The sequence below is a fragment of the Lutra lutra genome, chromosome 13 (assembly GCF_902655055.1).
Source record: "Lutra lutra chromosome 13, mLutLut1.2, whole genome shotgun sequence".
NCBI lineage: Eukaryota > Metazoa > Chordata > Mammalia > Carnivora > Mustelidae > Lutra > Lutra lutra.
Window position 1 is genome coordinate 87611841 of NC_062290.1, and position 16518 is coordinate 87628358.

Consider the following 16518-nt stretch of genomic DNA (forward strand, 5'->3'; position numbering starts at 1 on the left):
TCCTTGCAGGAGCCGGTACTTGCTTCAACTTTGTAAACCAAAAGGCTTGTTGAAGTGATTTTCCCTAAACCCAGGAGCAGAGCCCCCTGAAGAGGGAATCCCAGCCTTCCTGCCTAGAGAAACCGAAAGAATACCTGTAGCTCTGCCCTGTTGGCTTCTCCGCCTTCGAACCCTGCAGACTTCCCACCCGCTGCCACTCAGTCCCAGCCCGAGCACCCCAGTGCAGTTACCATGGTTCGACTAGGCTATGGTTTGGCATGTCCGTGTTTTGAAAATGTTTTTCCCCAGGACCTTCTTGGGCCCAAGTCACCTGAACACACAGAAATTAAGCCTTGGCACTGCCTTAAACAAGGTGAAAAAAATGCAAGGCTCTCGGAGTAAAGGAGCCAGAGAGGGGAGTCAGGGCTCAGAGCTCAGAGGCACTGATGAGGAGGCTCTCCCTCCCCCAGGCCCCGGCCGGAGGTGACACTGATGCCTGCGGGGCCAGGGGAAGAGATGAGGCCTGTGCTGGCACTGGTTGGCAGGAAGGGGACACCCTTCCACCCATGTGGCTGGGAATCAGGCGGGGAGGGGGACTCCACCCCCCACCACCACCACATGCAGCGTTGCCACCCTGCCTCCCCTTCCTCCGTAGCTGTCCTCATGGACCAGGTACTGGGTCATACTCTCGGGATCCACCCTCCTGTACTACGGAGCCAAGTCCTTGCGGGGCACAGACAGAAAACACGTAAGTCCCAGAAGAGGACTCTCCATACTGGGACTTGAGGTGGTATGAGCTGGGGGGAAGGGGCAGGGGAGGGAAGGAACCTTTCCAGGCCCAGCTCGGCTTCCCCGGGGAGTGAGGGGTATGGGCCTCCCGGTTATGCTGTTGTTCTTCCCCAGTATAAATCCACACCCGGCAAAAAAGTCTCCGTGGTGGGCTGGATGGTGCAGCTGCCTGACGACCCCGAGCACCCCGATATCTTCCAGCTGAATAACCCCGACAAAGGTAGGCAGCAGCCCCGGCGCTGGGTGCACACGACTTCCCTCCACCCTGTTTTCCTGGTCTGCTAAATGTGCATTTTGAAACAATAAGAACTTTGGGGGCTGCTGCTTTCCCTTTGCTTTAGGTTGTGATCAGAGGGCACCACACTAGTCCGTGAAAACTGCTTAGATCATGGTCAGTGTGACCACTGAGCCGTGGGCATGGCACGTGGCTGCAGGAACCCTTTTGTGGCCTCACCTGTGGCTTCTGGGGCTCATCACCTTTGAAGGTATAGCCTTAGGGTCTTGGAATAAATAATATAATGCTGCATAAGGCAGGGACCATGTGGCTAGAAGGGTCTTGGGTCTTGGGAGACTTCAGAGACATCCCTGACATTACCTGTGCCATGAGACCCTCACGGTATCCCGGTCCAAGGCCAAATCAGAGAAGAGCCCTTTTACAAAAGCCCCAACTTTAACTTGTCTGGTCATCTCCCATATCTTTCTGGTTCCATCTCTCCCACGTGACCATGTTGCGTGGAAGGAGAGGTTCTGGGCGCCATCTTGTCCAGAAGCCTCTTTGCATTGGCCTTGCTATCAAGGAAATGGCAATCAGAACCACAATGAGATATCACCTCACACCTATCAGAATGGCTAAAATCGGGGCGCCTGGGTGGCTCAGTGGGTTAAGCCGCTGCCTTCGGCTCAGGTCATGATCTCAGGGTCCTGGGATTGAGTCCCGCATCAGGCTCTCTGCTTAGCAGGGAGCCTGCTTCCCTCTGTCTCTCTCTCTGCCTGCCTCTCCGTCTACTTGTGATCTCTCTCTAAATAAATAAAATCTTAAAAAAAAAAATGGCTAAAATCAGAAAGACAAGAAATAACGAGTGTTGGTGAGGATGTAGAGAAAAAGGAACCCTTGTGCATTGTTTGTGGGAATCTAAATTGGTGTAGCCACTGTGGAAAAGAATACGGAGGTCCTTCAGAAAATTAAAAATAGGAATACCATCTGATCCCATAATTCCATTACTGGGTAGTTACCTAAAGAAAATGAAAACACTAATCCAAAAAGATATTCACCCTTATGTTTATTGTATTATTGATAATGGAAGCAACCTAAGAGTCCTTTGATAGATGAATGGAGAAGGAAGATGTGATAACACACATACACATCACACACACACACACACAGAGCCATAAAAAAGAATGAGATCATGCCCTTTGTGATAATGCAGATGGACTTAGAGGGTGTTATGCCAAGTGAATTAAGTCAGACTGAGAAAGACAAATGTGATATGATTTCCTTCATGTGGTGTCTAAAAACAGCAACAACAAAAAACCAAATGAATAAACAAAAAGCAGTATCAGACGTATAATTATAGAAGATAAACTGATGATTTCTAGAGGGGAGGGGATGGGGAGATGGACAAAATGGGTGAAGGGGGATAGGAGATACAGGTTTCCAGTTATGGAATGAATATGTCATAGGAATATAGTCAATGATATTTTAATAGAATTGTATGGTGATCATAGTAACTGCACTTGTGGTGAGCATAGCATAATGTATAAACTTGTTGAATCACTGCATCGTACACCAGAAACTAATGTAACATTTTGTGTCAACTATACTAAAAAAAAAGAAAGGAAGGAAAAAAGAAAGAAAAAGAATAGCTCATGCTTGTCTTCTTGGAAGCCCATGTCACATGACAAAACTCCAAAATACCGGGGTCTTGGGTTCTAGCCAGGCGAAGTCACTGGGACTGTCAGGCCTCCAAGCATCTTTACATCTTCTCAGGAATGTTCTAGTGCAAGGTTCACGTACATACAAATCACATGTAGAGTTAGCAAAAATTCGGGTTTGGATTCAGTGGATCTGGGCTAGAGCCCAAGCTCCTGCATTTCTTACAAGCTCCCGGGTAATGCCGGTGATGCAGCCGTAGAGAGACCGCAGGGTTCCAGCGTTGTTAGCTGGGAAGTCAGAAAGCAGGAAACCTCCAGTGGCCCAGGGACTGGAGAGGAGGGGAGTCAAGGTCTCTGCTCCACGTCTGAATGGTTGAATGCACGCACAGCTACACACACGTCAGAGCGCATCCTGGTCTGGTCGCCCCTGGAATTTCTTCCTCAAACTTCCAGGCTTGGGTTAGAAGTCCTCTTTCTTGAGGAAGTAAATGTTGGGCCTACAGGAAAGCACTGTCCCCAAGCAGAGGAAAATACGATACAGAGGGTGGCCAGAGTCTGTGGATAGAATTCAAGGGGTTTGTGAACTCGAGTGCTGAAAAAAAAAAAAATCACATCTTTTTTTTCCTATGGACTCTCATGCCTTTATTTATGAGTATAGAACTACTAGAATGTTCACAACACCCGTGATGTCCAAGAAAAACCGCAGATATTTTCTTATCACATACAGTTGTAGATTTCTGAGTGGCTCACCTCTCTGGAATTAACAGAACAGTGTCAGACCTGCCCCTAGTTCTCGGTACTTGTGCATTAATAGAGGAGCACATCTAGAACTGTATCACTCAAGTGTTTTTTAGTAGTTTGATAACTGCATTTCAGTGGTATTGATCTCTCTCTCTTTTTTTTAAATGCATTTGAAAATGTTATTCTGAGGAGGGTCCACAGGCCTCACCAGAGTCCAATGCACCGTGGCCCAGCAGTGGCTAAGAGCCCCGGTCCACAGAGACACCCCAGAGGCACCCAGGTTCTGCCTCTGTAAGCCCCAAGCTTACACTGGGCGGCTCCTGACCTCCCTTGGTTTGGTTAACCTAAGTTCACGTTTATCTTCAGGCTCCCGTCACAGGCAGACCCTCCCATGAGACCCTCCCTCTTCCTAACCAGTGGTTTCCTCTGCCCATCAGGCAATGTTTACAAGTTCCAGACTGGTTCCCGGTTTCACGCAATACTGTGGCACAAGCATTTGGACGATGCATGTAAAAGCAACAGGCCTCAGGTAAAGTCACCGAAACCCTGCTTGTCTCTGGAGATATCCTCTCCCACCCTTAGGACTAAGAGTCCGTAGAAAACAGGGCTCCTTCCTTCCCTCAGAGCCTCTCAGCTGTGCTCCTGGGCACTGTCTTTTGAGCAGCCTTTTTCCATGAGACAGGGCACCCTCTGCTCAGCTTAGAGCTAAGTCCGGCTCCAGACCAGAACTGTGAATCTGGTCCCGTGTCTTTCCCACTAAGGGAAACAGCACCAAAACATCAGTCGGGCACAGTTGGGTGACAGATGCGATATGGCCCCAAGGCTGAGGATACAGCACCCAGTTAGACCATGTCCCCCAAAAGCTGATTCGTGGGCGTACTCCCCACTGACAAAAGGGCCTCCCTGCCACACAACCCTTAGGAAGAATACTATCAGCTAATGCTGGGAGCCAGCCACGGCTGCTCCTCGGGGTATCTGCGCCAGCGGGACCGCTGGTCTGCGCCTCCCCCAGGCCCGGGCACTTCGGGCAGTGTTTTACCTGAGGGGATCCAGCGCCCCTGTGAGGCACGTTTCTCTAATTGTCTCCATTCTGTGCTGAGGACTCTGAGGCTTAGAGAGTGGCAGACACTCATTCAGGGTCCCAAGGTGAATGAGATCTAACCCCAGTCTGCCGGCCACCACCAAAGTCTGGACTTGCTGCCCCGAGCTCCCTACCCTCGCACTTCCCAGAGGGCCCCCAGCTTGCTCGCCTCCCGCGGTTGAGCTGAAGGCCCGGGAGCACAGCCTCGCTGTCAGGCTTCTGAGAGGCTTGGCTGCTCCAGCCCTCAGCACCCAGCGGGGCAGGCTGGACGTTTCTGCCCCTGGGAGTCAGGGCGGGGGGGCGGCGTTTGGCTGCTGGTGCCAGGATGGGTGTTCCTTGTCCCTCAGCTTCCCTGTCCGTGTTCCCCAGGGACCAGCCAGAAGAGGGCGCTGCGGGATGGGTCCCTCTCAGTCTGGGGACAAGGCAAGCCCCAGAACTTTAGAATAGGCTCTGCCAGCTTCAGGCGGGTGGCATCTGGGAGGCACCAACTCTGAGATGTGAGGGGGGCCTCAGCAAAGGCTGGTTCACACCAGGCATTTGGGTCTGGGAGGCTGCTGGCGACAGCACAGTCACGGACTTCTGGGTCCCTCCGAGTGGTTCTCAGAAATCAGAGGGAAGTCTCGGTTTGGTCCTACTCAGGATTTTCATCTGTAACGTCACATGAGAACATACGTGACAAGCTGTTCAGATTACAGATGATGGGAAGCTAGAAAGCAGAAGTAGTAGAAAGTTATCGACAAAATAAAACAGTAGGAAAGACTGAAAGAGGGAAAATGCAAGGTAGCACAGAGCAGCTTGAGGTAAACTGCATTTGAGTCCCCTTACTCACCTATCTGCCTGCCGGAATTTGTCCCGGTGATAGACTCACACGTGTCCACAAAGGTCTGTGTTCACTGCAGGGACACCTGGCTGGTTCAGTCATGTAGGCGTCCAGCTCTTGCTTTCAGCGCAGGTCTTGATCTCAGGGTCTTGAGTTCAGGCCCCACTTCGGCGTGAAGGCTACTTTAAAAAAAATGTTCACTGCAGCACTGTCCTTGATAGAAAAAAACTGGAAACCTCTGTGACTGTCAGTAAATCCATATTGTGTGATATCTGGTAGCGATTAGAAAGACAGAAGCAGATCTGTGTGTGGTATCCTGAAAGGGGCCCTAAGATATAAGTAAAAAGCAAAATCTAGGGGCACCGGGCTGGCTCAGCCAGTAGAGCCATGAGTCTGAGCCCCACGTTGGGCACAGAGATTACTTTAAAAATAAAAAAAATTAAAAAGCAGGGCGCTTGGGTGACTCAGTGGGTTAAAACCTCTGCCTTTGGCTCAGGTCACGATCTCGGGCTCTCTGCTCTGCGGTGAGCCTGCTTCCCTTCCTCTCTCTCTGCCTGCCTCTCTGCCTACTTGTGATCTCTGTCTGTCAAATAAATAATAAATAAAATCTTTAAAAAAAATTTTTTAAAGCAAAAATTTAAAAAGCAAAAAGCAAAAATAAAATCTTAAATTTAAAAAGCAAATCTCATTTGTATTAAAATACATAAGCTTATTTATAATATATATGTTTGTCTCTGTATATGAGATTTCTAAAGTGATGTGCAGGAAGCTATCGCTCGTGGTGTCTAGAGTGCTTACGTATGTTTTTTTACATTAAACAAACGTAACTACTCGTCTCCACAACAGGAAGGCCAGGGGTTTCAGCCGACAGTCACCTCAAGGTGATGCAAAGTAAACAAGGCCCCAGGTCACATTAAGAGAAGAGGAGTACCCTGACCTTTCCCAAACTAGTCACCTTGGGTGTGTCTGGGGCTGCAGCAGGGAGCAGGAAACTGGGTCAAAAACCACTTGGCAGAGCAGGTGTTTGGTCAGAAGGACAAATAGATTGAACTTCTTTATGGCAAATGTGGTGTGCTGTGGCAAAGTTCTGCAACGTTTAAGTATTTTTGACCTAGCCAAGAGGGACCTTTTATTTTTTTCTACCTTTTTCCCCTTTTTATTTCAAATTTACTTCCCACCATATATTCCTACCCTGTGCTGCATGTGATCATAAAAAGCTAGCAGCAGCTAACTATCCCACCCTGTGATGGCGTGCGGGGCCTGTGAGGAAAGAAAGCACAGAAATTCGTCTATACCCATGGAAAATCTCAATGACTGGGACCAGTTTTCTTTTTGGTGGACTTGCATTTCTTAAAATTGTTTGTACTAACACTGAATATGCTTAAACCTTATTTATAACCTGTGTAAGGTGTAAACCACAGCTAGAAAAACACAACACTGCTCGCTGCCCGCCCAGCCTAAGGGCAGGACCTCCCTCCCCCAGGGACCTCTTCCTAACTCTGTGTGCCCCCCCATCTGCCTGCACCCCCTAACCACACTCCTGATTGATTTACTGGTTTTTTATTTTTACAATGTTAGCACACATATTTGATTCCTTCATGTATTGTCTGGAGTACATTTTTTAAAACATTTTAAAAAATAGAACCATAACGGGATATTTTCTTCTGTGACTTACTTTTCTCCTACAGTGTGTTCCTGAGATTCATCTGTGTCCATGTGTGTAGCTGTCATTCATTTATTTGTACTGATATTTGTTTTATTAATTCTGGCAGTGATCCCAGGAACGATTTCCTGCTTTTTGCTATTTTGAACAGTGCTGCTGGGACCGTCCGTATAGCTATCTCCTGGTGCAAGGAGATGCATTTTTTTTTCCCATTCATCACTTTGACCAAATTGACACCGAGATGATTTGTTTTTGATGAAATTGCTTCTCATCAAATCTCCCGGAACCCTACAGCAGAGCCGGGTGGGGGAGCCTGGGGCAGGGGGCAGCTTGGAAGGGAGAGGGAAGCACACTGACCTTGGGCTGGTGGTCTGCCAGCAAAGGGAGCTGGGATTGTGTCCTGGGGACGAAGCTATGGGAAGATCTTGGGGATCCCAGCGCCCTGATCTCTCCTCCTAGTGCTCCTGCTTTCAGTTCCCACCACCCTCTCACCACCTACCCCTGCCCGCTGGTTTCCCTTCCAGAGGCTTAGGCCCATCCCTGCAGAACAGGCCTCCTCTCCGCTCCAAGGGCAGTTTTGTTCCACACCAGGCTGGTAAATGAGAGCGTGGGCTCTGGGCCATGGCCTGCCATTTGCTTGAGGTGGGCTTCCCCTCTCTAAGCCTCGGGGTCCTCATCTTTGTCATGGGGACACTTCCAGAACCTGCCTCCTGGGGTGTCATGAAGACTAGAGGACACGATGATGTCAAGTGCCTGGCACACAGTGGCTACTTGACAGACAGCGGCCGTGGTTCTGGCCAGGCCCTCTTTCCTACCTGCCCCGCTCATTCGCAGACTCGCTGGGAAGACCTCTTCCCTTAGGGGCACCCCTTGTCCCATTCCCAAAGGTTGGAACTTTGACAAGAGGCTGAGCTTTCTCTTCCAGGTACCTGCAAACCTTATGTCATTTGAATAAGTCTCTGCAGGACTTGGCGTGACTTCAGAGGCTCCTGGGAGCCCAGCCTTGGACTGGTGGCGAAGCGCACGTCCTGGGCACAGGCTCTCGGCCAGCGCGCTGGGTGACTCACGGCCGGACTCAAGGGGCCTTGGCTGGCGGCCTCACGGCCCTGAGGGCTCTGCCAGCGCAGGGCCCACCTGCCAATCCCCAGCGACTCTCACGCTACTCATTCTTCAGCACCACTCCGCGAAGCCGCGGTTGGGCCCCAGACTCTGCACCCTACCCTCCCTCTCTGGGCCCTCGTCCGTCCACCAGCTGCTGCTTCGACTAGAGAGCATCCGGCCCATGTTGGGTCCCCCATGCTTTCTCCTGCACAAGAGTGGACAGTGTTAACCTGCAGGAGGGGCCAGAGAGAAGGAACAGGCTATGGAGGAACAGGCTTTTTATACCCCAAGTGCACGGGGTCGCTCGCCCACAGGGCTGCCTCAGATTTTGTACAACCCCCAAAGCGTCCTCTGCGTGTGCGTGCCATATACGTGTGCGTGCGAGCGAGTGTGAACTCTTCAAGAAACATGCATTTTGGCACAAGACTTGTGACATCACACCCTCCATTCGCTTTGAGGCCCTGCTTTAACCTGACGTGACAGCCTTGTCCACCGAGGAAGGTCAGAGTGAGAGCCCAGATTCCTCCTGTGTTAAGGGTTCCTTGCATTCTTTTACTGTAAACAAACAATGCCTTAAATTGTGTCTTGTTTTCTGTTCCAATGGGTGCTATTCATCTGGAAGGTCTGCTCTCTGGGCCCCCGGGTCCCTTCCAGGCCTTGTTGCTGTTGGCTCTTCTGAGACAGGACCCGGCTTCACTGTGGACTGGGCTGGTCTGCTTGCTCCCTCCCGCCCCTCTCCTGCAGGGGCTGAAAGCCCTTGTCCTCTTCCCCCAGACCACGCCAGAGTGGGAAGTTGTGACGGTTTCTCCCGGCTTCCTAGGAAGCCCTCGCAGGCTGCCGCGCTCACACACACAGAAGCGCTGTGCACAGCCTGTCCCGCAGGCCGAGGTTTGCTCCCATCATCTACTGCCAGGGCGGGGCCCACCGGCATTCTTGGTTCCACTGGGGAGCTGAGTGACACTGAGGCCTTAAGCTCCCCCAGTCTTGCCCCCAAACGTAGTCACCAGCAAGTTCTCCACATCCAAGTCCAAGGGCACAATTGTTGATGACCATGGTGACAAGAGAGCAAAGCCCCGGGGAGTGAATGGTCCCAGCTCTGCATTCAGTTAAGCGCTCTTCTCATGGACAATGTCCTTTATCTGTCACTGTCTGTCTTATTTTTAAGTGACTTTTATTTTGCACAAATACATCTTTATTCACAACAATGAAAACTTAGCTTTATTTATGGTAGCTTTACCACCATAGCCTCTTTCCCTTCCTCCCTCTCTAATCTGGGTGCCCGAATTCTGAGAAGGAGACCCTGAAATGGTTTTCTGAATTCCTGGGTCCTTGTTGCTGTCATGGTTTCCGAGCTCACACCGATCAGACATCCAACCATCCCTAAGAGTTTCTGGGCAAGATGCTTCAAAACAACATCTTCACCAGTAAACTGTGATGGGTGAATTTTAAAACTACCAAAGGACCCACCACTGTATTTTGATCAAACGGTGACAACTTTCCTGAAAATTCCAATGAATTGAATCTTATTTTATGGTTGAGGCTTAGTGTGCCCAGCAACTAACCCTCCTTTGGAGCAGAGTCTAGAATATTTTTGTGCCAGGAGAAGCTCCAGGTGGTAAAGCTGGTGCCATCCCACCTTGGCCGTGAGTGCTCTGCATGCCTGCGAACAGCCGGGGGGACGGCTGCGCGCCCCCAGTTCACGCCAGTGACTGCTCAAACGGGCATCCGGAGCCCGAATGACAACACCAAACACTCCAGCAGCTCTCACCAGAACCATGCAGTGTTAACGCCGCTTTAACCTACACTGATCTGATTCTGCCTGCTAATATCTTTTGAAGTCTTAAGTTTGGAGGAAAGCGCCAGAATGGAAAATCAGCCACTTATTTTCCCTGGGTTTCTCCACTCCTCAACTCTCCTGGCTCTTCTCGTATGAAATACTATAGAGGCCAAACCAAGGACCTCAGAATTTCAGGCTCCCTTCGGTCAGTGCATTTTCTGCCCTTTACACACTTTTCTTATCCTTTGCAAAAATTTTCTTCTGAGCTGAATTGAAATAGCACCATTGCAATTCTTTTCAAAATGTTTAGTCTTCTCACTGATTGAGACTGATCCCACATCCCCTCCTAGAAACATTTGTAGCTTGGACTCTTGAAGAATCTGCTTAGGCCTTGTTGGCACAGGCCTTTAAAGCTGGTAAGAACCTTAAGCATACGGGAAGAGTCCCAGAGACAGGCCAAAAGATACTGGCTTCTCCCAGGCCGGACGTGGGGCCAAGCATGTAAGTGCTGATTTATCTTCCCAGCATTGGTTTGTCCCTCAGGCAGCGGGTGAGGAGGCCCTGAGGCTGGCACAGAGAAAGCCAGGTACAAATCCCAAAAGGGAAGAGTCCATGGCTGTATTCTCACCCCATAGGGAAGCATTTCTGGTTTATGTTCTTTGACTGTCCATAATGCATCAATGTTTGTGAAACCATCGAAGGTGATTAGTGTCTTGCATGCATATGCTGGTTGTTGGTTGTTTCGTTTTGTTTTGTTTTTTGTTTTTGAGCAAACAGATCATGGTGCCCCAAAATGAAAACTGTAGAATTCTGTCTAGAAATCGTAGAATAGGTAGTTGGTATCATTATGATTCCCCAAGAACCTCACGCACCTCTCCCTGGGAATAATTTCTGGCCCTCTCAGTTGGAACATGTTTTATAACTCAAGGTCAACCAAGTGCATTCTGACAACTGAAATGCTTCATGGAGGATTGATTCAGTGGGGAGCAGTAGAAATAGTGTTCTGAGTGTGCCCAGTGAGAGAGTGCGGCCTCCCTTTCCTTCCTGAAGAAGCCCATTCATCACCCTGTCTTGCTGTGGAATCTAAAGAGGAAGATACTCGAAGGCATTCTGTTTAGGAAAGAACCCACTCTCTCTTGCCAATGAGTTAATAAAGCTTTTGATTTTCCTTACCAAGATTTCCTTTCTTCATCTTCCTCTCCCACCTCCCGAGCCCAAGACGTGTATCTTTTAGGATGCCATTTTACAAGTGGAAAACGATCCATGAAAATGAGAAACCTTTCACAAGTGCGGTCTGATTTCATTCCGCAGGTGGGGTCTACAGCTCAGCACCCCCATCGCTAATGCTTGTAACAAGGTGAACATTGCTAAAAACACAACCTAACTTACTTTGCGTGACTTCCTAAATGGCTTTACCCAGCCTCACATCATACTGACATGTTGTGTGATGTCATTTTTTACAGAGAAAAAAAAAAGTTACAAGAGTCCCTTGGAAATAACATTCTCTGCACAAAACCACCTATTCGTGCATTCATTCATTCATTCATTCATGACTCTAGTGAGTGCTTCCTGTGTGCCAGGCTGTGGTTGGGATATGCCGTCAGTGGCTGAGAACAAGCAGAGCTGGTCCCTGCCCTCCTGGAGCTGACCACACTCCACAAGCAAACAGTCCTCACCATGGCATCTCCTCCGGCAAGACCCTGCCTCTCTCCTAACACTGGGTAGAGACCCTGTGCACATTCCTCCAGGAAGGGTTCAAAACACTCATCAGACTGAATGGCCTCTTGATCTGTGAGTTCACCTGCAAGGAGAACTAGACGGAGTTGCTGTCCTAGAGGCTGGTTGTCGCAGAACACCCAGTCACAGAGCTATGGCCGGGCGCACTGCGGAGGACTCTGAGATGGAATGAGAAAGCAGGGTCAGAACGTTCACAGTATTTACTTCAGAGGCTTTTCAGTTATAATTTCAGTGTTAAATGCAAATTAAGCGTAAGCGAGAGCTGCAATTCCTTGGGTGTTGGGAACTTGTACTGTGGACCACCTTGGAGTCCCGAGCTGCACAAGGGTGGGTACGTTGGGGGCAGCCCCGAAATCCCTGTTTGCAGCAGCGTGAAGAATCATCTGTCCATTCTATAATCATTCATCTCTTTACCCATTTCTGAACGACTGTGACCATCCGGTAATGAAATATTAGTCATTAATTTATTAGTATGGTATAATCTTTAATAAATTTCGTGCCAAAATGCATGGTTTTTCACTTAGCATTCAAAATGTTGCGTAGAGAGTAGTTTTCAATTTATTATGTATTCCTCAAAGTAAGTTGAAAAATCAGTTTCTACATTTTAATTTGTTTCTTGTTAAATCTGTTGCACTCTCCCGGGCTGTCTTTTTTTTTTTTTTTTTTTTTCCCCAACAGACCCCCCCCCCCCCTGCATGCAGTTGTGTAAGGACTTTCTCTAATTCTTGTGAATTGTCTCACCCGCAGTAACCACTGAACATCAGCCCTCTGTGGGATTCTTTAGATTTTTGGTGAAGTATTTTGTTACCTCAGTCTTGTATCAAGTTGCTGTATTTTTCAGCTTGTTACACTGATAATTGTTTCACTAATTAAATACTTTAATGTACAAACATCTTTGTTTACTTTGAAATTAAATGTGTTTTCCAATGAACATTGCTCAACTTATTATTCACGTGCATTTGCGTAGTAAACTGTTCCTGTGCCAGATCCAGAGATCAAGGAGGTCTGGGGCACTCAGAGCCCGGCTCAGATGTTACTAGAACATAAATGACAAATGGGAGCAATGCCCTCGGGAAGGGACAGAGTCAGTGCTTTGGGCACTCAGAGAGGGAGATGGAGGATCTGGGGAGGGGACAGGGGCATTTGGAGATTCATTTCAGAGATTGCTGAACACATGGAGGACGGGGGAGGCAGGAAGACAGAAAGGAGAAGGAGCGGGACGAAGTTAGGAAAAGCAGCCAACCCAGTCTCACTGAATAGAGGATTTGGGGGAGTAATGGGATCCAGGTCTGAAAAGATATGTTGGGGGAGTTCAAGATGTAAGGCAAAAACCAGAAACCCACTCTAGTTTGCTTAAGAAAAGGGGGGACTTTCTTACAAGGCTGTCTCATGGAAACGTCTGGAGGACCAAGGTGGAGTCTCACCGGGCTAGAAGGAGAAGTGGGAAGCCTCCTACCTCTTTCTCTCTCCCCTTCATTCTCTATCCAGATTGGCTTCTCTGCTGGAATGTGCGGCAGCCAGGAGCCCAGGCGTTACAGCGAAAGCGTTGGGAAAGTCATCAGGGGGTGTGTGCCAGTGACCGGATCCAAACTGATCACGGGAGCCCTGGCCCTGCCTGCCTCAGTTTCCAAAGCTACAGTGGCTGATTCTCCAGCACAGGCTCCCACACACACTCCTCGGGCTCTCCTCCAGCTCCCCAGCCTCAGCCACTACAAGCCCTGCTTGCTGAGGCGCCCTAACTTACCTCCTCCTCACGATTTGGATGGCACAGTGACCCCTCGGCTTGACCCAGGTAGGGACGCTGCCCTCAGCCCCAGTGCAGTGCTCAAGGGCTCTGAGACGGATGCGTCTGACTTGGGGAGGAGGTGAGGACGGTGGGGTGCAGCGGCCGTCACACCGGTGGAAAGAGTACATCACATCCAGTCGAGTCTCGAACCCACGACTGGTCACCTGCAGAACACCAGCCCCTCATTCTCACTGCGTCAGGCGCCACGAACGGCCACCAGGAGACAGCAGTACTTCCATTTAATGGGTGTAGAGATCCGCGAGCGAACGCAGACTGCCGGAAAACGTCTATTTAGCCTTGAGGGCAGGTATCCTACCCCTGCGCGTCGCCCGCCGGGGCCTGCATCCCGCGCAGGTGAGACGGTGTGGGCCGGGCCGTGTCGTGGGCGGGGCTTGGGGAAAGCGGGCTGTGGGCGGAGCCCTGTCCAAGCTGGGTTGAAGGCAGCAGGAGTGAGCGAACCCTTGTACTGGGGGTTTTAGAGAAAAAGGGGCTCCGCGCCCGCGGACGGGACACGGGGAGGGGCGGCCCCCAGAGGGACGCTGCGACGTGAGAAACGGCCAGGAGGCACTGAGGTGTGGAGGGACGACGCTCCCGGGAGCTGACCTTTTGGGTGAGGGCAGGGGCTGCGCGGAAGCTCAGTAGTGGAGGAGTAGGTGGGCGGGGCCTGGGCCGGGGCTGAGGGGTTAGGAGCGGGAGGGGCGTGGCTTCAGGTCCGACGCGCTGAGGACAGGGTGGGCGTTTTGGGTGTCTGGGCCCAACCGAGGTGAGGAGAGCCCACCCGGGACCCAGTGGGGCCGGCGTCGGGAGGGCGTACCTGGAGCTAGGGGCTGGGGCGGGACCTAGACCCGGCTGAGGAGTGCGGGGAGGGCTGGGCTGAGGTTCGGGGCGGGGGAGGGGCGGGGCCTAGGCCTGGCCGAGGAGCCCGGGGTGGGCGGGGCTGAAGTTCGGGGCGGGGGAGGGGCGGGGTCTGGACCCAGTTGCGGGGCAAAGAGCAGGCTGGGCTGAAGTTCGGGGTGGGGCTGGGGCGGGGCCTGGGGCCGGCGGTGGCGCGCGGGGCGGGGCATGGCATGGGCTGCGGCGTGCGAGCCGAGCGGCCGGCCGAGCCCCGCCGAGGCCCGAGCCCACCCGAGTGCGCCCGAGCCGGCGGCCCCCGCCCGGGGCGATGGAGCCGGAGCCCGGCGGGGCGGCCGCTGCGCTTCTGCGGCAGAAGAGGGCGGCGCTGCGGCGCAGGGGGTGCAGCTTCGAGAGCCCCAGGTACTGCGGCCGGGGAGGGGTGCGGCCGGCAGGGGCGGAAGCGGGGAGCCGGCCACGTGGTGGGTGGGGGACGTTCTGGGGGGCACCGAGGGCTGCGAGGCCGCGGCGCGGTAAGGGGTCTCTTCGGGGTCTGAGGGGATCCGGCGAGGAACCTGGGCCGAGCGGCCGGGGTCGAGGGAGGGCTGGGCCGTCCGCGCGTCAGGTGCGGGAGGGGGTCGCCCCAGAGAAGAACCAGCGAGTGTCGGGAACCCAGACCCGACGAGACGCCCCCAAAGCGTCGGTGCTGAGGCAGGCCCCGAGCAGAGCCGGGCTCCAGGAGGGTTTCGCACTCTGGGGAATGTGCCGTGCCGCCTCTTCTAAATGCTCAAGGACAAGGTCGGGAAATAGCCCCCTGAAGTCCCAGGGAGGTCTCCCTCCTGCGGGAGCCTCTCTGCGTTGTCCCCAGGACCCAGGCCGGCGCCAGCCTCCCCAGCCTGGCTCCGCAGGTAACGCACACCTACTGCCTCGCAGCCCCGCCCATCCTGACACCTTGTAGCCCCCCAACACGCCGGGTCCCCGGGGCCCCTCCGACCCGCGGACGCCTTTCCTCTGCCGGGGGAGCCCTTGCTCACCCCGGCCCCCCTCGTTTGGCCGGGGGAACTCTCCTGAAACTGTTCTGTTGGGTTCCTTCTCCTTGGAACCTTGCTCTACGGACACGCCCTCACTGAGACCGCTTAAAGAGAATCTAGAGCTGGGCTGACAAACCTGGATGCTTAATATGAGGTGGCAGGCCCTTGCCCTGCTCCCCTCACCCTTAGTGACCTGCTCCCAGCGGTACTGATGAGAGTGTAAGCCTCATCCCCGCCGGGACCATCCGGGCCTGTTCACTACTCTGTCCCCAGAGCCTGCCTCAGGCCTGGCTAGCACGGACTTTTACTATCTATTGAATGAATAAATGCCTGACCAGCTGGTAATTCTTTCCCTGTGCTGTGCTTTTTCTCACCTGTGCCTTTACTCCTGTCATGCTCTTTGCTCTACTTAGGAGAGTGTTTTTGGCTAAGACCTGCTCCCTCTTCCTCTGGGAGGTCTTCCCTGAACCCCGGGCTGAGCTCTGTGCTGTGTCAGTAATCTCTGTATGTATCTGCTATTTCATGTCCCACTGTGTGGAACTACCTGGATAATAGTCTCCCCCACTAGACAGGGAGAACAGGGCAAATAAGTTCTCTGTCCTTCTGTTGCTTATGCTTGCTGCTGGCGCACAGCGGATGGGAAAAAATGTACCAAGGGATGAGGCTGAAGAGATGAGCCAAAAGCTGAATCCAGGCCTGAGGTAGAACATTTAGGTCAGAGCTGTCCAACAGAACTTGCCACAATGACGGAAACATTCTATTATTTGTGCAGTCGGATACCGCAGCCACCGGCCACCTGTGGCTCTCAAGCCTTGTTGAAATATGGCTGGTGCAACTAAGGAACTGAATTTTAGACTTTATTGGCCTTTAAATTAAATAGCCACGTGTGACCAATGTTTATGATTTTGGATAGCGCCAGTTTAGGAAACTTTGCTCTTCCTCCAGCTTCTCACTTTTTCCCCCCTACCCTTTGTCTCCATGACCTCACACCTGAAAGACAAAATGACTTTTAGAGGTTTTCTTCTCTATTTAGAAGTCCGTGGACATATCGTATAAACCTTAGAAATAATCCTTGCCAGTTTTCTGGTTATAAAAATAACTTCTTTATTTGCAATTTATAATTTATTTAACCCATTTTTTAAAAGAGTTTATTTATTTGACAGAGAGAGCACAAGCATGGGGAGCAGCAGGCAGAGGGAGAGGGAGAAGCAGGCTCCTCACTGAGCAAGGAGCCCAACACGGGGTTCGATCCCAGGACCCTGGGATCATGACCTGAGCCGAAGGCAGACACTTAACTGACTGAGACATCC

At 51.7% G+C, this 16518-nt stretch overlaps 2 protein-coding genes across 22 annotated transcripts in view; both read left to right on the forward strand.

Annotated features, from left to right (window-relative positions):
* Positions 1-12491, forward strand: part of RALGPS1 (Ral GEF with PH domain and SH3 binding motif 1) — a 275034-nt gene extending 262543 nt beyond the window's left edge. For 14 of the 15 annotated variants that reach the window (XM_047701132.1, XM_047701131.1, XM_047701141.1 and 11 more), the window contains 4 exons: positions 635-727; positions 883-988; positions 3819-3910; positions 7871-12491. In XM_047701132.1, coding sequence (XP_047557088.1) covers positions 635-727; positions 883-988; positions 3819-3910; positions 7871-7900 — 321 coding nt within the window. In that variant the 3' untranslated portion in view covers positions 7901-12491. The other variant, XM_047701133.1, reaches the window with a different exon arrangement.
* Positions 12492-13770: 1279 nt separating this feature from the next.
* The window catches only part of GARNL3 (GTPase activating Rap/RanGAP domain like 3), a 143662-nt gene continuing 140914 nt past the window's right edge, over positions 13771-16518 (forward strand). For 4 of the 7 annotated variants that reach the window (XR_007122267.1, XR_007122266.1, XM_047699899.1 and 1 more), the window contains exon 1: positions 14443-14600. Coding sequence is in view for 2 of the 7 variants with exons in the window: in XM_047699899.1 (XP_047555855.1) it covers positions 14509-14600 (92 nt within the window). In the remaining 5 variants the exon portion in view is untranslated. Of the gene's footprint in view, positions 13957-14079; positions 14110-14442; positions 14601-16518 lie in introns of those variants that run through there. The other 3 variants (XM_047699901.1, XM_047699900.1, XM_047699902.1) reach the window with 3 other exon arrangements.